At 39.6% G+C, this 21997-nt stretch overlaps 1 protein-coding gene and 1 non-coding gene across 4 annotated transcripts in view; both read left to right on the top strand.

Moving 5' to 3' along the window:
* The window catches only part of FAAH2 (fatty acid amide hydrolase 2), a 60350-nt gene continuing 38353 nt past the window's right edge, over positions 1–21997 (top strand). For all 3 annotated transcript variants that reach the window (XM_040997821.1, XM_040997813.1, XM_040997806.1), the window contains exons 1-3: positions 1–247; positions 11714–11796; positions 19454–19590. In XM_040997821.1, the coding sequence (XP_040853755.1) occupies positions 56–247; positions 11714–11796; positions 19454–19590 (412 nt within the window). In that variant the 5' untranslated portion in view covers positions 1–55. The remainder of the gene's footprint in view (positions 248–11713; positions 11797–19453; positions 19591–21997) is intronic.
* Positions 12478–12581, top strand: LOC121171837. The gene has a single exon (XR_005886167.1). It is a non-coding gene; the product is annotated as a U6 spliceosomal RNA (small nuclear RNA).

Genomic DNA, 21997 nt, shown 5'->3' with positions numbered 1-21997 from the left:
TTGCTCAGGGTGAAGCAACACGCAAGCACTAGGACCTTGCGGAATCCAGCCGGCTATGGCGTCTCGGTTCACAGCCCGCGTTCGGATGCTGCTTCTGCAGGCTGTAGGTTTTCTCATCGGCCTAGTAGGCCGAGCAGCTCGAGCTCTAGGCAGTCCTAAGTTTGACTCAAGAACCACCCGTCCCGTGACTGAACCATTGCTACTTCTCTCGGGAGTGCAGTTGGCCAAGCTGATCAGACAGAGAAAGGTGAGCTTACAATGCGATCTGATTGAAAGGAAGCGGAGCGGGGTGCGGAGAGGCAGAGGTGGGGAGACCAGCTTCGGGTGCAAGTCTTTAGGCCAATTCCGGGATCACCATAATGATTGTTATGGTGGTAACATAATTAAATTCAGCGAAAATCAGTTACACCCTCTACCAAGACTAAACAGAAGAGGAGCTCACTGGGGATAAGAGGAGACTCCTGGGAATTGTAGTATGCTCGTTTAAAGCCTGGCCTTTTGCTGCGAGCACCTGGTGGGTTGTTCTGGCACCCTTCATAATCCTTCCTATACACTTTCTGTTCGTATGTATTATTGTGCAAGGATCTATCACATACAATTTTCGAAGCGATTCTCAGGCATGGAAAGTCTGTCACTCCGTCGGGCTCCTCCACACCTTTCCTCCTCCTCGCCACTCTGCTTGTCCGTTTCCCACTCCAGACCTACGTGCTTCTTTCTGTCCAAGAAATCTTTTTTTCAAGTTTATTTTTAAAATAGCACTAGATGGAACAGTAATAGCTACAGCGTTGATATGTCTAGTGCATAGTACTCATCAGATATTGAGCTGCCTACTTACACATCGTGTAATTCACTGACGCGGTCACATAGGAGATATTCATATTTTATGCATGAAGAAACAGGCAAAAGACTTGTGCAAATACAGAAAAATGGTGGACTTATTTTTTAAAGTTTTATTTATTTGAAAAATAAAGCAGGATAACAGGAGAGAGAGAGAGAGCTGCAGAACTGATTCACTACTGAAATGACTGCAGTAGCTGGGGCTGAGCCCAGAATCCTAGTCTGTGTGGGTTACAGAGACTTAAGGACTTGAGCCATATCCTACTGCCGCTGGGTCACAAACTAAGCAGTGATTCAGACCCAGGCGTTCTAACTTTGGAGCTGTCTTAACCAGCACGGCAAACACCTGTCCTTAATTCAAATATTTACAGTGCAATCATTCTTTTGTACAGAAAACACTATTTAGATTGTGGGCTATAGATCAATGTTCCTTTTAAAATTCCATTCTTTATCTGCTGTTTCATTTCATTTGTTTATTATGTTATTTCAACAATCATACTTCCTAAAAAAGAATAGCTATGCAGTAAGTACTTTTGAGTGTCTGACTATGCATTCCTATATGCATGAATGAATTATGCTTTTTTTTCTTGTGTTACTATTCACCTTTCAATGATACAACCTACCTTACCTCACCCCATCACTTTACCACACATGAATGCTTTTGATAACAATTACAGAGGCAGGCAGATGTTCTGAAGAGATTATAGATTTTGCCAAAGTCCAGCTCCAGCTGAGTTCAGAACTCGAGAAGGGTGCATGGATAAGGCACAAAGAGGAACAAAACACGGACCACTACAATCCCAGGATCATAATGGACAATGCAAGAGAGCTTTCCACTTATTTGTACAGAAGCAGTCACAAGCTCTGGCACAGACCTTTTGTATCATGGTCAAGTGGGTGTTTCCAAGGAGAATTCTGCCGTTTGTTTCACCTTGGGGCAGGATATCAGCCGTCCTAACCCTGAGGTCAGGAAGTTATATTAATCAGTAACATATTCCTACATTCTACAACTTGGTCTTGAATCAGTGAAGGGAGGAAATGCATCATAGAGGGAAGGACCTAAAGATCAAAGAACGAGGGAAAGAAGAGATTCCCACTACCCTAGGGACGGAGCACCCTTGATTAGCATATGGTCAGTGAGGGCAGCCAAGACAGCAGTAATAAAAGGCCCTTTTGCTAAAAGAGTGTCAGCAACATCAACTTCCAAGCTCACATTGGTAGTAAAGACCAACTCTGCAGAGGCAAATGATGCCAAATAGATTACAGAAATCTCAGTGGGCTTGTACGGTGTCCGTGCAGAGGGAAGTGGAAATGCCTTCAGGTGGATGCAGAGACATCCGCAGGGCCCTGCAGTGCAGCAGGAAATTCCTTGCGGCCCTGCCTGCAGTGGAATAATACTCTTCACACCTTCGTGTCCTCCACACCCACCACACGGACCCCAGCAAGATTTCAAATTTTGGTCTCTCCCTTCATAGCTTTGTGATCTTGGGCAACTACCACACATTTTGAGATAATACTTAACAAACATCTGGCAAATAATAGTTGATTATGTATTGATTACAAGGATGCACTATGGAGTGGCTATAGAGTATTGGGCTTCAGAAATCCTCTCATTTTCAGCTGTGAGATCTTGGAAACATTGCTTAACCTTTTGTGACTTCAATTTCCTATAAGAAATATTGCTTGATAATAGAATATAATTTACAGAGTTTATATAAGATGTTGAAACAGTGCCTGACTCAATATTCTTATGTAATTCTTAGCTATAATTACTGTCATCATATTTTTATAATTATAGCCATTATTAGTAGGTTTGTCCTTGCCCAAGAGAAGAGGTTATCCAGATATAGTTTGTATGAAAGTATTCTGAAAAGGACAAGATGAGAGAATACAAAATTTTTTTTATATCATTTTTCTTTAAATGTCTCTGAGGTTCTGCATTTCTTTTTTAACTTGTTAATTTTTAAAATGATTTTCCATGATACAGTTTTGTAGGTAGAGGGATCCCTTCCTTTCCCTCCCATTTCTTCTTGCCAATGATCTCCTCCTATCATTTCCCCCTACATTATTACAGGAGTATAGTCCTTCAGTGACAGTCACGGGTTTAATATTCTGCTATTTAGGTGCATTATGACATTGTAGGCATAGACAAAGATAGGTCTACCTTTCACAATGAACAATTGATTTTTACAATTTTTTTGTCTTTTACACTTATTTTCATTAGAGCACTAATTTTTTAATTTTTTAGTTTTATTTTAAATTTTGAATTTTATGGTATAATTCTGTAAGAGCACTAATTCTTAACTGGACGAAATTTCGGCTCCTAAGGAATATAAAAATGTCTAGGGACATTTTTGGTTGTCACAAATTAATATATATGCAATTTGCATCAAGCAGGTAGAAATGAGGGATGTTACTAAAAATGTTACAAGGTATGAGACAATTCTCCCCAAAACAAACAAAAATTACCCAGCCCCAAATGTCAAAAATTCCAAGATTAAGAAACCCTGCTCTAATGTGTCTGGGCATGGACCGGGTGAGTCTAAGCTGTAGTACCCAGGAGTAAGATCCGGAATGGGTGTGGGTCAGTTGGGCAGGGCCTCTGTTTCTGCCAGGACAGGAGGTAGACAAAGTCAGTCTGGGACAAGAACCCACTGCTGTGCATGAGATCTGCCACTGGGAGGAGACGTGGTAGAAGAGCTGGAGAACTCCTTTGTCAGGACAGTTTCTGCAGGTGAGCACAAGAAGCAAGGCTGGGAGCAGCCCAGACCAGGCCAGGTTACGGTACCCACAGGCATACACTGCCTCAGGTCTGCAGGCAGCCCAGTATCAGCTGCAAGTGCTGGGACTGTGGGGAAATCCTATTAAACTAGGCTGCAGAACCACCTGGAGAGTGCAAGATCTGGGTTTGGGATTGGGCCCAGTAGGGAAACTATGCACACCTCTGATGGGCTGAAACTCCCAGTGGTGCGTGAGAACCAGGGCTGCAGGTAGGACTGGCTGTACAAGCGGTTGCAGCAGCTGGCATGAGTGTGGGCTGGATAGTGGGCTCAGTTGGGTTGAACTAGGCTACAGCACCCATTGATGTGTGAGATCTGAATGGGATGTGGGAAGAACTGGACCAGTCTTCTGCACATACTGGCAATTACAGGAATCAGGGCAGTGGTAGGGAGTTGCGCCAACTAGGCTGCAGTTCCTGCTGGTGAACCTAAGGGTGGAGTGTGTGGTGGACAGGATTGGGTTGGGCCACAGCATTCATAGATTTGTGTAAGAGGTGGGGCTGGAAACAGAAATGACCCAGCAATTGGAACTACCAGCATGTGCAGATGTGGGTGATATACTTAGTTGTACCTCATACTGGGAGTCACGCACAAGTCGCAGCTGGGATCTCCTCAGGTTTCTTTGGGGACCCGCCCAAACTGAACCATTGGACTCAGAACTCCAGCTGTGGGGAGAATCGCAGGATCTGTGATTTGATTCTTGGAGTGCATGTGTTATAACTGGGCCTCCTCAGTGGTTTAGATGGAGCAGTGGACAACATACCCAGATGCACATGGGGGATCTGGCAGTTCTTTGGAGCCCACTGAGAATAGCTGGTGCCATGGCAGAGGAAGGAAGGCATGTGCCCAGATCCCATATTTGCACTGGTTTTTGTCCCAACTGCTCCACTTCCCTTCCAGCTCCCTGCTTGTGGCCTGGGAAGGCAGTAGAGGATGGCCCAAAGCCTTGGGACCCTGCAGCAGAATGGAAAACCAGAAACAAGCTCCAGGCTCCTAGCTTCAGCTCAGCTCCAGCTGCTGTGGCCACTTGAGGAGTAAACAAAAACAAAACAAAAAACAGAAGATCTTTTTCTGTGTCTCTTTCTTATAATCTGCCTCTCCAAGAAAAACAAGTTTTTAAAACAAAAAGGAGAAAAAAATAAGGGGCTGATGTTGTGGCTCAGCAGGCTAATCCTCTACCCTGTCATACTGGGTGCTGTCCACTCATGTGGACAACTGTTTTATATTCTGCCTGCTCCAGTTCAGATCCAGTTCCCTGCTTATAGCCTGGGAAAGTAGTGGAGGATGACCCTAGTGTTTGGGACTCTGCACCTATGTGAGACCCAGAAGCTCTAGACTACTAGCTTCAGATGAGCTGAGCCCTGGCCTTTGCCACCATTTGGGGAGGGAACTAGTGGATGGAAAGCCTCTCTCTGTAAAAACCTGCCTTTTAAATAAAAAGTGGTTAAAGAGTAAGAATGTGATGATACTTCACTCCTTGCCTTTCGTCTCCTTCCTTTCTCCTTTCTAAATGTCTGCATGTGCTTAGCTTTTTTTAAAAAAAGATTTATTTATTTTATTGGAAAGGCAGATGTGCAGAGAGGAGGAAAAACAGAGAGGAAGATCTTCCGTCCAATGATTCACTCCCCAAGTGAGCACAACTACCAATGCTATACTGATCCGAAGCCAGGAGCCAGGAACTTCTTCCAGGTCTCCCACGAGGGTGCAGGGTCCCAAGGCTTTGGGCCGTCCTCCACTGCTTTCCCAGGCCACAAGCAGGGAGCTGGGTGGGAAGTGGGGCTGCCAGGATTAGAACTGGAGCCCATATGGGATCCCGGGGCATTCAAGGCGAGGACTTTAGCTGCTAGGCCACGCTGCCGGGCCTAAATTGCCCTTTTCTTAATAATTTGTAATGGCTTTTTCTACCACTTAGACATTTTGTTTACATACAAAATTGTTTTTGAAATAGTTAAGCCTATTAAAAAATCGTATGTTTTATATGGAATTAAATGATGGACAGAGAGGGAAAGTCAGCCAAATAGAAATCTTCCATCTGCAATGGCCAGGGCTGGTTCAACTGGAGCCAGTCGCTCAGAATTCTGTCTATCCCATGTTAGTGGCAGGGTCTCACTAGGTCCATTATCTGGGAGCTGGATAACAAGTGGAGTACTCAGCTTGAATCTGTGCTCTAATCTGGAGCACCCCTGTGAAAAATAGTGGCTTCAACTATCACAGAGCAATGTCAGCCCCTGCTTTTTTTTTCCACAAGGAAATTTAATGTTTTTGACCACTAATTAGGGGGATAATTCTTCAGAAGTGATATGACATAATTGAATTATTCCATTTAAGATGTGTGGTTTATTATACTTATTGTGTCTTTATATTCTGTTTACAAGATTTATTCATTTATTTTATTTGAGAGAGTAAAAGTGAAGGAGTGTACCGGCCAGCTTGGCCAGTGGCATGGACACGGCAAGGGTCAGGGAATCAGACACCGACAGGAGACCAGTAGTGGTGGAAGAGGTCTCTCCGAACCTCCCTTTTTTCAGCCATATATACCTTTTCCCCAAGCCTCTAGCAGAACAATAGGATGCTAATGAGTCTGACAGACAAGGTGCCACTAGCCTCCAAGCCCATTTCCTGCAGGAGCCAAGCTTAACAAATGCTAATCAACTCCTCAGCCCACAACAGTATGGCCTTCTTTGTTTTAAAGCAGACTTGTCTGCGCCTGTCTTAGGTTGTGGACTCTAGGTTACCAGCCTTACCCGTCATTGGGAATCTCCGTAGCATGACGGAGCCCCTGTCTTAGGTTGGTCAGTGCCCGGTCCATCTTACCCGTCACTGGCTGCCATCCAACGCGTTGTCTGCTGCAGCTGCACAAACCATACTTGGGGAGGTTGGTTACCCTGTTCCATGGCTAGGAGTGATTTACCTCAGTAGCAACAAGCAGGCAGCAATTCTTGGGTTTGGGAAAACAAAGCACTACACAGGTGAAACATACATAGAGGCATAATGGGAGACAAGAGGCCCTGACCATAGAAACATCTTAGTTCGGTAGCAATGCGCAGACAGCAATTCCCGGGCCTGGAGAAACATACTGCACTACAGGGGAGTTCCACACAAAGAGGCATATGATGGAATACAGGAGGCCAAACCAAATCTCACAGCATCTGCTGTTCTATGCCAACAAATCAACCCACAGTTACAGCGTAAGCGTGCCCACCCCTCATGTTTATAGTAAAGTCCTGTTGTTCCATAACTCTGGCAGTCTGATCTGCGACTTCGATCACTGTCACCACGATAGCTGCTGGTGGCGGCTGCGGATGTACTGGCTACGATGGTCGCTGTTATGCCAAAGTCTCTTTTGAGCTTATCAGGCCAACAGAGGCATCTCCGTCAGTCCCAACAGGCACAGCAGGATTCAGGGCGGCTGCAGGATAACAGCAGAATCACAGTAGCCATTCTCACATGCTGTCAGGGTGCACTGGAACTCGGCGTCATTCACTTTAGAGGCCTTTTCTGTATTTAAGAGAGAAACATAAGGAAAATACAGGCAGACACAAGTTCAAAATTCAAGGAGTTGAGGTACATCCACGTGAGCGAGTCCTCAAGTCCAGAGGAGTGATGGAACTGATAAATTCCATAGGAATAACTGCATTCCTAAAGAAGGAATGATGGGGTGCGTGCCAGTGCATGTCCACACCCCACAAAACTGCCACATAGAAAAGGTGGGTATTTTCCCCGTGGTAATAACAGGGGAATGATAAGAAAAAGCACAGGCAGAAATTTAGCTAATATAAAGGTTGGGCCAGACCCCCAACAGCTGGGGTTGCACACCAGATAGTCTGAAGTCTGGTTAAAGGAGAAACTAACATGAAATCCATAAACAAAGAAAATTCCTGCTTTCCATGGCACTTTGCCTTGGGACAAAAGGCCACAAATGTGCCAGGCATAGGACATTCCAGGCCTAGGGCAGATGTGTATTACTTCTTCCTGCCCTCCTTTCAATGATAAAGAGATCGGCCTGAGGCCCTCCCACAATGGCTTCAGGTGGGGAATTTATATGTTAATAGCATCCTTGTCCCTTGGGAGAGATGTGCTCTGGTAAATCTAAGACATGGTGGGGGATTTTAAATTTTTTGAGAAAATGACTTGGGTACCCAATCTAACTCCTCTCGCAATAAGACAAAGAAAAGATAAAGAGAGGGGTGCTTACCAAATACTAATATACTTATATAAAGGTCTAATATACTTGCTTGTCCCGTCGATCTTCCGATTCAAATGCCATCATCTTGGCTAGTACCCGAGCTTTCACAAGACTCAGCAGCAGGAGCTTGCCGGACAAGCCTCTCAGGAATCCACTTTGGAGCATTTTCGTTTTCTGGGAAAACACAAACTGAACCTCGCCCCCATATGAGGACGGGATCTGGGCCTTGCCACTGACCAGTCAAGGCGTCCTTCCACATCACATAACCCTTCTCCTTATGAGACAGACTCAAATGATGATCTGCAGCAGACCGTCCTTCAGCATCCAATGTTAGGAAATTTAAGATAAATAATACAAGGTTCAAATGATCTCGGGCAGTGCTGTACTCCCCCTTTTTAGTTTTAGTAAGATAATCCTAAATAGTACGGTTGGCACTTTCCATAATATCTGTCCTTGAAGATTGTAAGCAAGGAAGGCTTAGATTTGAGCTACCAGGTTGCTTACTCTAATGGGGACAGTAGAGAGTGAAAACTGTCAACTAATAACTTTATTCAAAGTAAATGAGTTTGTAGCAAAGTTTTAAAATCATTTAGATACTTTCACAGTCCTATCAGAAAGCTCTGGGAGTATCTGTAGAATTCAGAGCTCAAGGCAACCTGCATTTACTATTGATATGCAAATTATGTGTCCTGGGTTTGCAGCTAAGGATCCAGATAGCTGATGAGACAGATGTGTAAATTTACCTGCTTTTTAAAATGTTTCCTACAGGAAGTTTAAACTTAATTCACAAAAAGAGAACATTTTCTGACTAATAAGGAGACAGTAATATATTATTACAATTCTAAACAACTTATACAGAAGACAAACTTAAGACACACATGTGCGCACGCACACACACACAGAGACACACACTTTTAGAGACTTGAAAAAAAAATTGTTCTCAATTAAACTTAGTGGTGGTAGTGTTCACCAGAAACTAGTAGCTGAAAAACCATCAAGTAAATAGCTTTGAACCACGATTTTGAGAAAGAAAAGTCACATTTAAGAAATTCTTTTATCATAATAAGAATGCGAATTTTAGTCTTTTCAGTAAAATAGCTATGCTAAGAATACATAGTGAATAACCAGATACAACTGCAGAGCTAAACCATTAAAAGTGTGTAAACTAGGATTTAAACTTTCACAACTCCATAGATGTATACAACATTTTGACACGACAAAATTTTATTCCATTTAGCAATAATCTTAATCCAATCAGCCTGATCAACTGTCTCCACAAAACGGGAGATAAATTTGTTGGCATTCTTGAGGCTTTATACGAATACCAAGGGAAACCCTAGAATTGGAAACTTGAATTCTTGGATGCCTCTTTAAGGATGGCTAAAAATATCTAAAAGAAGGTTTTTGTTGTTGTTAGTATAACGCATTATAGATTAGACTCCGTTATTGACACGAATCATCACTCAAATACCTTTAAAACAAATACAAAACCTTTACCAATTTAAAGCAGTGAGAAATTTGATAACCAGCCAAAAACACAAGACTTATTTAAAAGTATAAAAATGCTTTGTATACAATACCACATTAATCTAACTTATACCTTGAAATAATTTAGTACTGCGTTAGAGTTTACTTCTAAAACAAATTATTTGCGATAAAATTTCACATTTTTGAAAATATCACAAATGAAACTTAAGAGATTTGCCTTGCATTACTTGTATTTCTTTAGAATTCTAAAACCCCAAAAGTTGCCATGGGCCATGGATATGCAGATGAAGCTAGCTTGCCAAACATTTATCACAACAAAAGACCTACCAAAGTACAATTTGCAAGCCTACAGGACAAGTTCTGTAAAATCTTTTTTCTTGACTGTACCTATTTTCCTGATCATATTATAAAAATATGTAACAGGTGGACAACCAGGCAACAGAAAACTTAAGATTCAGGTATTAGAGGTCTGGATGAATCAAAAAGCAGACAGCAAAAGCATTCAGCCAAACCTCCAATGGGCGGGGGATCCTCGGAAGACTCACTTCCATCCTCTACCCCTTCCTCGTCCTCAGAAGAGGACTCTGAATCTACTTCGCACAATTGCTCTAGACTTTGTCTGTTCTGCGGTTTCTTTTCCTTATTTGCCTTGGTTTGGAATTCCTTCTGTCTACTTATTCTGGTTCGATGTTCCTTCTGTCTGCTATTCCTGCCTTGCAGCTCCTTCTTTGTTACCCTGGTTTGGAGTTCCTTCTGTCTACTTACTCTGGTTTGCGGCTCCCTCCCCCTTCCTACAGATAATTTTTGAAGGAAGGGATGCACCACCGCTTGACGGGATGACAAAGCAATATTTACCAAGTGCCAGAGGAAAAAGGTGGCTACAGGGAGAGCAAACCATGGGGATACGTCACAGATAGTTTCAACGAACTTCTGCGAGGCCTTAAGCTTACTGTCGGTGCCTTGTGAGTGGAGCAGATCTCGGACTCCCTTAATTACCTGCATTTTAGCGAATTATTGCTCCCTGATAAATTTACTTATGTTCCTGCGAAAATTTTTAAACCTGCCTCTACATTTCCGGGGTCCCTCAGATTGTCCCTCGTGCCCCTAAACAGGGAGAAGGTCTGGGGATTAAATCAATTATGCCCCTCCAAAGTTAAATCCTAAACTTGCCTCTGCATCTCCGGGGTCCCTCAGATTGTCCCTCGTGCCCCTAAATGGGGAGAAGGTCTGGGGATTAAACCAATAATGCCCCTCCAAAGTTCCAGGGGTCCCTCAGATTGTCCCTCGTGCCCCTAAATGGGGAGAGGGTCTGGGGATTAAATCAATAATGCCCCTGAAAAATTCTTTTTTTTTTTTTTTTTTTTTTTTTTTTTTTTTTGCAAAATTCTTAAATTCTAAACTTACCTTCGCAGGTCCAGGGGTCCCTCAGATGTTCATGCCGTGCCGTGCTGTGCCGTGTCGTGCCCCACGTTAGGCGCCACCTGTTCCGGCCAGCTTGGCCAGTGGCATGGACACGGCAAGGGTCAGGGAATCAGACACCGACAGGAGACCAGTAGTGGTGGAAGAGGTCTCTCCGAACCTCCCTTTTTTCAGCCATATATACCTTTTCCCCAAGCCTCTAGCAGAACAATAGGATGCTAATGAGTCTGACAGACAAGGTGCCACTAGCCTCCAAGCCCATTTCCTGCAGGAGCCAAGCTTAACAAATGCTAATCAACTCCTCAGCCCACAACAAAGGAAGAGGGGGAGAGAATACCAAGAATTCAATGTGGTGACCCATGTACATGGTAAGAAACCAGTTACTTTAATTATTACTTGTTGCCTACCATGGTGCATCTTAGCAAGAAACTAGAATCAAAAATAATGCTGAGGGGCCCGGCGGCATGGCCTAGCAGCTAAAGTCCTCACCTTGAACACACCGGGATCCCATATGGGCCCTGGTTCTAATCCTGGCAGCTCCACTTCCCATCCAGCTCCCTGCCTGTGGCCTGTGAAAGCAGTTGAGGATGGCCCAAAGCCTTGGGACCCTGCTCCTGTGTGGGAGACCCAGAAGGAGTTCCTGGCTCCTGGCTTTGGATCCACATAGCATCAGCCGTTGCGCTCACTTGGGGAGTGAATCATCAGACGGAAGATCTTCCTCTGTTTCTCCTCTCTCTGTATATCTGACTTTCCAATAAATAAATCTTTTTAAAAAAAAGTAATGCTGAAACTTGAACTCCCTCCTCCTTGTCTTGATTTAATTTTATGTTTGTCTCTCCTGTTGATTTGAGAGTTCTACTTTGTAATTTTCTAATGTTTACTGTGTTGTGTCTCAATTACTAAAACTGCAATTATATGTTAAAATTAAATAATAATCTTCAATAAATGTATATTAAATTGATTGTTCCATAACTAAATCCCACTAACTTACTGTTAATTTCAGGTGAAATGTATAGATGTCATTCAGGCTTATATCAAGAGAATCAAGGCTGTAAACCCAATGATCAATGGAATTGTCAAGTACAGGTGAGCATTTTCAGTGTCTGAGCAGTTTTCGATTTTTTTAAAAAGTGTACCTTGTTAGTACACAAGTTTATTGTATTTCCCAGTCTCCTGTCGCTCTGTCCTCCTTTCTGCGCTCACTGGGACATACCTTGACTTCTAATTAAGCACATTTGCCTCTTTTTAGCTTTCATACTTTTTTTCTGCCACTCTTCCATTCCCACCAAGATCCTTGAGAGAAAGTACTAAATTTCATGGGATTTGCAAATCTAACAAACAGGACAAGCCCCAAAATGTAGATATCATTAGCTCCTTACTGAATTAATGAATATTCATTCAGTGGTGACTCTAATGGGAACCCTCTGCAATCATACACACATACATTAAAACACAATGTGAATTTAGTATATTAAGGGTTTTTTTAACAGCACCAACACTCTATGTGGTTGCTAGCTCTAGTCACAGCTACTGCACATCTGATCCAGCTCTCTACTTATGCCCTGGGAAAGCAGCAGAGGATGGCTTGGGTCCTTGGTTCCCTTCACTCATGTGTGAGTCCTGAAGAAGCTCCTGGGTCCTGGCTTCGAATCGGCTCAGCTTTGGCCGTTTGGGAAATGAACCAGAGGGTGGAAGATCGCTCTAGTTTTTCTATGTAAAATTGTCTTTCAAATAAAAATAAATAAGCCTTTTAAAAATATGCATCCAGTGCTTGCTTCAATAGCACATATACTAAAATTGTAACAATACAGAGAAGACTAGCATGAGCCCTGTGCAAGGACATGCAAATTCATGAAGCATTCCGTATTTTTTAAAATATCCATCCTGTGTATGACTTCTGTTTTCAATAAGTCAACACAGATATTTTCTAGGCAGCAGTGAAATACTAGCAGTAACATTTTTGAATAATTTCTCTGCAACATCTGGTTCAATGGTTAGCACAGTTCTTAGCACAGTATGATATAGAGTATCGTTGTGAAGATCTCAGTCATTTACAGTCTGCTTTCAAAATTTTGGTCTTGTTTGCACATTAATTCTGTTATTAATGTGCATTAATGTGTTTAAAATAGCTGCATGTTTTATTTAAACCAATCATTTTAAATTAATTTGCTACTGCTGCAGGATTTTTGTAAAGATTTATTTTTATTGCAAAGTCAGATGTACAAAGAGGAAGATCTTCCATCCGATGTTTCACTCCCCAAGTGGCCGCAATGGCTGGTGCTGAGCCAAGCTGAAGCCAGGAGCCAGGAACTTCTTCCAGGTTTCCCATGTGGGTGCAGGGTCCCAAGGCCTTGTGCCATCCTCCACTGTTTTCCAAGACCAGAAACAGGGAGCAGGATGGGAAGTGGAGCTGCCAGGATTAGAACCATAGTCCATATGGGATCCCGGCATGTTCAAGGCGAGGACTTTAACCTCTAGGCTACCATGCCAGGCCCATTCATGGCACTGTTTACAAAAGTTAGTTGACCAGAACTTTGGCGTATAACTTAGGATTATGATGTATGACCTTATGATGTTTTGTTGCTTTCAGTTGTCTAATATTTTATTGAGATTTCCTGCATGTATGTTCATTAAGGGCATTGTAACTATAGTTTTCTTTTTCTGTTGTGTCTTTGCATGAACTTGGTATCAGAGTGAGCATGCCATCCTTGTCAGCATTTTCCAATAGTGTTGATTACTTTCTCTTTCATGATTTGTATTATTTTGTAGTAAAGCCTTCAGATCCTTAACTTTTCTTTGATGGGAGACTTTAAATTACCCCTTCAGTCGCATTTTTTTTTGTAAGTCTGTTTAGATTTTCTATACTACCTTGATTTAATCTTTCTAAGTTATAGATATTCAGGAATTTATCCATTTCTTTGAGTTTTTCCAATTTTAAGGTCTACTTCTTCAACATGTCTTCCTAAGATCCTTTATGTTTCTGAGGTATTCATTTTAGCGTTTCCTTTTTCATCTTTAATTTCTATTTATTTGAAATTTCTCTCCCTTTCTTAATTATTTTGGTTAAAAGTTCGTGCATTTTTTGTTATCTTCTTAAAAATGAAGCCACTTAGTGTTTCATTTCATTAATCTTTTGTACTTTTTTTAGTTTAAATTTCATCTATTTATGTACTGAACCTTCTTTCTCACTTCCTGCTAATTTTTGTTTGTTTTGTTCTTATTTACCTAAGTCCTTGAGATGAATCATTACATCATATATTGGAACTCTTTTTTAAAAATATGAACTTTTATTATTATAAATTTACTTATTTTAAAATTTATTAACTGATCTCTTAATACTGCTTTCAGTATATCCTCAAGTTTTGGGATGTTGTTTACATTTTCATTTGTTTTGAGAAAAACTGAAAAAAATTTCCTCTGTCATCTGTGGCATGACAAAGATTTCCTCATTCACCACTTTTGCAATATGTACTATTGGAAGTATTAGTAAGAGCAATTAAGGAGGATAAGGAAATAAAGGGCATTGAAACTGGAAAGGAAGAAATTAAAATATCCACCTTTGCAGAAGACCTGATGTACACTTCACCAAAAGGCTGCTAGTACTGATAAAACAATTCAGTAAAGTTTCAGATTACAAATCAAGATACAAAGAACAGGAGCTTCTTGTATACACCAATGATGAACTTGCTGCAAGAGAAATCAACGAATGAATCCCATTCACGATAGCCACAAGATTCAGATATCTAGAAATACTCTTAGCCAAAGAAGTGAACTATTGTCACAGTGCAAGTCATAAAGAGTTAAAGCAATAATCATGTACACAAAAAATGGAAATGCATTCCTTGTTATACTGAGGCAATCTACAAATATAATGCAAATCCTAACAAAATATCATTTTTTTGCGGAATTACAAAAACGAATTCTAAAATTTGTATGGAACGTGGACAGTTAAAGCCACTGCCTCCTAGCAAATGCCTGATTGAAACCCTAGATGTTATGTGCTTTTAATTCAATTAATGTATCTTCTAATTCAGTTGATCAGTTCAGCTGATGCACTTGGGATTCAGTGAGGTCTTTGGGCTACTGCCTCCTACGTGGGATTCCTGGGTGGAGTGCATGCTCTTGACTTTGGCCTACCCTGGCCATGGCTGTTGTGGGCATTTAGGTAGTGAACAAAATGGTGGAACATAATCTCTTTTTCTTTCCATGTCTATCTCCCTCTTGTCACTCTTCCTTTCAGATAAATAAATAATTTTAAAAGGGGTGTGTTTACCATCTTTGTCCACACTCCTGAAGAATACCATTTTTTTCCTACTTGCTATATGTCATTATCTTTGTACGTAATGTAGGGTTAAGCCAGTGATTGCAAAGTGAAGTGAAAACACATCCTTGTAAAAATTAGAAAAATTAAGAAGAGAATGAAGGAAGAGGGTAGGTGGGGAATGTGGGCAGGAGGGAGGGCAGGTGAGTTATCAATATGCTTCTAAATATGCATTGTGAAATAGATGAAATTTGTTCAATTTATGTAAATATATATTTTTAATCTTTCTGTATAAATATAGAGATGAATTTTCAGGGCAAAAATAAATTATCCTTGTTGAAAATGATGCAGTTGGATTGAGAGGGGAGACTCTAGAAGCTGCTTGTGACTGAATAGGTGAGCAGAGAAGGACAGTGGTTGTCCGAGATTTGGAGATTCAGAGAGAGAAGCAGTAGTAGCAGCTTCTCTGTCTGAGACATTAGCTAAAATAAAGGGATGTTCAGCAATCCCTGCAGAAGGTTTGTTAAGGCTACTCATGGCATGAGTGTTTTAACCCCCTTCTCTATAAAGGTATCACCCCACCTAATGGTCTTATTCTCCTCATAATTATGTTCTTACCTCACTTGAAAATTAAGATATTGCTATTGAAATGAAAGAATATATTTTTAAAAAGCTATCAGAGAACCTTTTACCAAACACTCAAAGTTAGCAATTCTCTTGTTATTTCAATTGTAGCTTAACTGGAGTACAGATATAAAAATACACATATTGACCAATTTTGTATGAAATTATTCTTCTATTAGTTGATATGTTGCTTTATGCATGTTCTGAGCTTCTCTGAGTCAACTTCATAAAATATAATATGGATACTCAAGGTTTACAATTTTGCAATGATGAATGTTTATGAAGTGTTATGACTTTTATTCATTTATACCACAAATGCTACTGATAACTATGAGAGATATGTGGGAAGTCTTTGTGGAAGAAGTTATGTAAAAACGGAACTCTGGGAAATCAATGTGAATTAACCAGATGGTAATACCATACAATGTTAGCAGGAAGGGGTTTGCATAGCTCCCCATCAGAAGTATGGTACTGGAGACCTGCTCTGGCTGACTTGAGCTTGGGAAGGATGCATGGATTTGTGAGATGATAAGGCAATAGGACAGAGAGGCAGAGGACGCATGGACCACTATGGCATGATGCTCAGAATGGACAACTCAGAAAAGTTGCCTTCTTTATTTATACACAAATCATTACAGGCTTTTGCACAATATCCAGTTGTTTCATTTCTACTTCATTATAAAAGTGATTACAAAGTCAGTCCTAAAAACATTATTATTTTATTTCAGAGAAAATATTTTCAGCAAGCTATTACTCATTCAAACCTGCAATGACCTGGCTGAAGCCAGGAACTCCTTGGTTGGCAGCACATGCGATTTACATAGTGACAAGTGATTTACTTATATTCAAAATCAATTTTCACTAAACACAAGCTAACTAATATTGCTTAAAATATCAAGAGTACAGAGTTAAAATATCATAAATGAAAGGAATTTATAAAAGCATATAACAGATTCTTTATTAAATCTTATAATCACTCATGCACTATTTGCCATCGCCTTCACCTGGTACTGATTCAGTTGTCTTTGTTCTTTTGTTAAAGGTCAGCGGAAGAGATCAGGGCAACTCAGCCATTCTACAGAGGGCTTTTACAAGAAACTTCTTTTTATCTTTATAAACTGTTTTCTTTCCCTAAATATAAGTGCCAATATAAAGTAGAAGTTTTTATAAGCTGTTTTCTTTCCCTAAATATAAGTGCCAATATAAGGTAGAAATTTTAAGCCATTTTTAGGGGGGTTCACATTTGTCTCCCTTTAGAAGATGCCCCATATACTTTCCGCTTTCCGTGGTGAGAAGCCAAAATGTGTCATATCATGTGTTGTAACAATTTGGGGTGCATGGTAAATGAACTCTTTGTACTGCCATGATTGCCATGTGTTCCAAGATATTATCAAGCCGTTTCTTAAGGAAAACATTACTTATACTAGGGCAGACTTCAGGACAAAAGTGGGCACATAACGAGATGTCTGGAAACATTGTGGGCTCAGTTGTACTATTGTGTACTTTTAGCTGTGTGTCATAGCCTTATGTTACTAAAGGTGTTTTTATCATAACATGATTGATCAATTTGAGGTGTCATACCAGTTACAGGAATCACTTCACATTAGCAGAAAAACAACAACAGCACCCTCAGAAGAATTCTATGAAACATCAGAGAGGTGATTGAGTTCCATACAATGGGGTGAGACAGCAATGAGGTGACCAGAGACATTCTGCTGGGCCTGCCATGCAGTCAGAAACTCCTTGCAGCCTTGCTAACCGAGGAGCGGTGCTCATCACACACCCATGCCATCTGACCCTACTGCACGGCCCCGCAGTATGGGAATAGAATGTTTCTCTCATTTTGTTTCCATACCCCACATTCTACTTAGATCACTTGATGAACAGGGGTAATGGATATATAAAATTTTAAAAAGGCTTCTCAGGCATGATTAAAGTGTTTTGTTTTCTATACATTGACAAGCCTAAGCTTCAGTCTGGGAATACAGTTAACATTAGGCCCCATCCTATTTGTGTCTCTACAGAGGCAAGGTTAAGAATTCTGCACAAAGTGCCTGGTTTTGTCATTGATATAACTACAGGGAGTTTTCTCTGTGGTGCCTCTTTGTGCCTGTGTCAGCTTTCTCTTACATCCCTCCGTTTTTAATGACTAAGTAAAAGGTCAAGTTTGTGCAGTGTTAATGAAGGAACTTTCAAAATCTTAGAGAAATATCCATAGTGAAGGCACCCAACCTTTGAGAAGAATAGGAGTGGGGACACTGACTGCACAGCTCTAATTGGGAAGCTCCAGGGGACCGAGTGCGCCAAGAACCTCATTTTAATGTCAGTAAATGGTGCTGATGGACGTCAGCACTAACTGCACATGTTGAAATAGTTGACATAGTTTTCTCATTGTTTCCTGATGCAGAAGCTTGTAGTCAATGTTGTAACAACACTACAGTTGCTCTAACTTTTATTCTTTGATTTTTTCCTGTTGGAGAATGTTGAGTTTCAGGAGAACCAGATAATGTTAGTAATGATAATCGTTATAACCACCATTTATTGAAAATCTCCTGTGTTTCGTTGGTACTGTTTTGTGCACTTAGACGACAAAGTGTTTAAATTCTGCTGATATCATGATTTTGTATTTCTTGAATCAGATTTAGAAGTTCCTCATTTTCAAAGTCACAATCTTCCCAGAACAATCTTACTAGAAACTGACCATTCTGGAACTCTGCCGTTTAGTTGGCCAAATGCTTTACTACCAGGGGCCACACTGCATTTTCTGATTAGTATATTGCTTTAAATTTCAGATTTACTGCCATTTTTCCAACGCAGCTAAGCTTCTTGAAAGTGCAGTCAGCATTTATTTCCTTTGGATTCTCACACCATCTCTCTTTGACACAGAAATCTAGATTCTGTTCCAATTATTAAATTAAAAATGATCTGTTAACTGTTAGTGTGGGTGCTTTTCACTGCAAATAATGGAAAATCTGATCCTCAGTTAACCAGAAATAATAGTGAAAAGTATATTGTCCCCCCAAACGTGCTATCTTTGCTAAGTCAGTTCCAGAATTGACTGACTCGGTAGATATAAAAACGTCATCATTAACTTAGTATTCAGTCTTTTAGATGCCTTATTTCTTCAGTTTTATTGTCAGATTAGTTCTGATTTTCATAAGATAGCTGTCATGTCCCCTATCTGCAGAACCAATTTTATTAAAATTAAATCGCATTACATTGTGTAAGTTTTTGTAGAAAAAAAAGATATTTTAATTCTTTTATCGGAAAAACAGATTCACATAGAGGAGAAACAGATCTTCCATCTGCTAGTTCACTTCTCGAGCGGCCACGATGGCTGGAGCTGAGTTGATCCAAAGCAAGGAGCCAAGAGCTTCTTTTGGGTCTACCAGGCAGGTACAGATTCCCAAGGCTTTACGCCATCCACTGCTGCTTTCCTAGGCCACAGGCAGGGAGCAGCCGGGACACAAATTGGCACCTGTATGGGATCCTTGCAGATGCAAGGAGAAGATTTAGCCACTAGGCTACCACACTGGGCCCTCATTGTATGAACTTCTGAAAGACAGTGGACTTTTAATCAAAATGACTTATTTTGGTAGTACAATTGCTTCTTGCATATATCTATTATGATTTATTTAGAGACAAGTTGCTTTCATGAGTTTTTTTCAAGACAAATAATTGTAAACCAAGCAGCCTCACATACTGATTTTAGAATGTATGTACATTGTAGCTCTTACAATGGATTCTAAAAGGGAATCAGTGGCTCAAATGATCAATTTGATGATTCTTGACATATACATAGATCTTATTATATCCCTTTAATGAAGTTACGTTTCCCACTGGTTCACTTCTTCCTAGGTTTGAGGCAGCTGAAGAGGAGGCTCATGCTGTAGATCAAAAACTAGCAGGTAAAGAGGAAGATGAAGCCACTCTGGAAAAGAAATGGCCATTTCTTGGGGTTCCTTTGACGGTAAAGGAAGCTTTCCAGCTACAAGGTATTGTTATTTGTATGTTTAAATGACATAGGCTTATCTCAAATGTCACCAACATTTTCCAAACTTATAAACTGAAAAGGAACTGATCTGAAGTTTGAACTGTGGGAAAACATTTGAAAATATTATTGGAGAAATGATGATGGTTGTTGTCTGCCAGCATCAGTGGCGTTTAGACGCTAAATTCATCTATTTACAGCAGATTTGCAAGAACAGTATTGTTATCTTATTTTTGTGATTAATAACTCCACGCAACTTATACTAGTTGGTCTGAAGCCAAATTGAGTTTATGACTTATTAGTCATTGCATTTTCTCTGTAATACAACTTTTATTGTTTAACCTTCTATTTCCCAGAAAATAAGTGAAAAATTAAAACTATTTGGAAATTAAACAGCATGCCTTTATCCATTATTCAAAGGGAAGATCACAAGGGAACTTTCAAGTTGAGAATAAAAATAAAATAAAGATTATGTGACACAGGTAAAGCAATAATATGAAGCAAATTTATTTCTCAGAAAATAAATATTTCAAATGTATCAGGTATGTTTCTGTCTTAAACTAGAACAAAATGGGACCAAGCTAAACTAAAAGGGAAGAAAACAGTGAACACCAACATGGAAATGAAAGAAATATGAAACACTAAATAAGTGAAAACAATAAAAAGATTAGCTATGATAGAATGAGAAAAAGAAACAAATTATTAGTAAAAAGGAAAGAAAGGTCATGATACAGTTCCTTAGCATATTTAAGAAAATTCAAGATTGTATCTTAAGAACTTATTCCAGTAAATCAGAGAAAAATACTCTTAGAAATGCAAATAAATAAGACTGATTCAAGAGGAAAGAGGAATGTAATTGGGCCCATTGAATTAATACTTAACATCTCTACAATTGAATCCATTTTGTTGTAATAGACATTTCATTCTTTTTTGAAGACTAAATAGTATTTCATAGTATACATATACAACCTGTTCTTTATCCTGTCATCCGTTGATTGACATTTGGGTTAACTATAAATCCTAGCTATCATGAATTGAGCTTCAATAAATATGGGAGTTCATAAACTCTTACATATGCTGTTTTCTTTTTGTTTATGTAAATTTCCTGGATGGAACAATATAGTCAATATGGCAGAACTATTTTCTGATTTCTAAATAATCTGTATATTGTGTTTCATATTTGTATTAGTTTACATTCTCATCAACATTAGGGTACTTTGTCATTGCATCCATGCCAATATTTATTGTTTTCTGATTTCTGAGATAATTTCTGGAGTGGAGTGAAACCTCATTGTGGTTTTCATTTCAATTTCCTAGATGTCTAGTGATTCTATGCATTTTTTCATGAATTTTTTGACCATCTGTAATTCATCCATCTCACTCATATACGTTACATTTTTCAGAGGAGTTAGGTATTTTAATTGTTTGTCTTGAAAAATTTGGTAGAAATTTTCAATAAAGCCAACTAGTCCTGGCTTGTCTTTAGTGGGAGGGTCTATATTACTGATTCAAGCTACATCTTATTATTGGAACATTTATGTTTTCCATGTCATCATAACTTAATTTAGATAAATTATGTGTGTCCAGAAATTCATCAGTTTCATTTAGATCCTCCAATTTGTTGACATATAATTGTTGCAATTCCTACTGATTCTTTAACATTTGTTGTTGCATTCCTTTTTTTTTTATGATTTTTTTATTGGTGTTGCTTGTTTTGGTTTTTTTCCCTCTTTTTGATTAGTTGGGCCAATATTTTACCAAGTATGTTTACTGTTTCAAAAATTCAAGTGTTCAGTTTACTGATCCTTCATATCATTTTGGTTTCCAATTCAGTGTATTTCTTCTCTAATTTTAGTTATTTCTTTTTTTTTTCTACTAAATTTGGGTTTGGTTTATTGTTTTCACATACCCTTGAGATGCCCTGACAGATAATTTATTTGATGCCTTTTCAGATTTCTGGATATAAGTACTAATTGCTCTAAAGTTCTTTCTAAACATTGCTTTTGGTGTACCTCAAACATTTTGATGTGTTATGCTGTCATTTTCATTTCCAGGAATGTTTTGATTTTTTTCTGTGACCAACTGCTCATTCTTAAGTATGTTGTTCTGTCTGTTTCTTTACATATTTATAGGGCTTAATGAGCTGTTGAATTCCAGCTCCCATTCCTGGTTGAAAGAAAAGATATATGGTACAATTTTTACTGTTTTTTTTTTTTTTTAATGATCTGAGGCTTGTTTTATTGCCAAGAATATAGTTTATTCTAGGGTAAGTCCCTTGAACTGATGAAATGAATGCGTGTTGTGCAACTGAGTGATGAAATGTTCTATGGGTATGAATTAGGTGCATTTGGCCCATAGTATAGATTAACTATGTTAATTCTTTTTTTTTATCTAGTTGATCTATCTACTGA

This window comes from Ochotona curzoniae, unplaced genomic scaffold (genome assembly GCF_017591425.1).
Source record: "Ochotona curzoniae isolate NIBS_2020 unplaced genomic scaffold, NIBS_Ocur_1.0 contig_1274, whole genome shotgun sequence".
Lineage (NCBI taxonomy): Eukaryota > Metazoa > Chordata > Mammalia > Lagomorpha > Ochotonidae > Ochotona > Ochotona curzoniae.
This window is presented reverse-complemented; position numbering and strand designations above follow the sequence as displayed.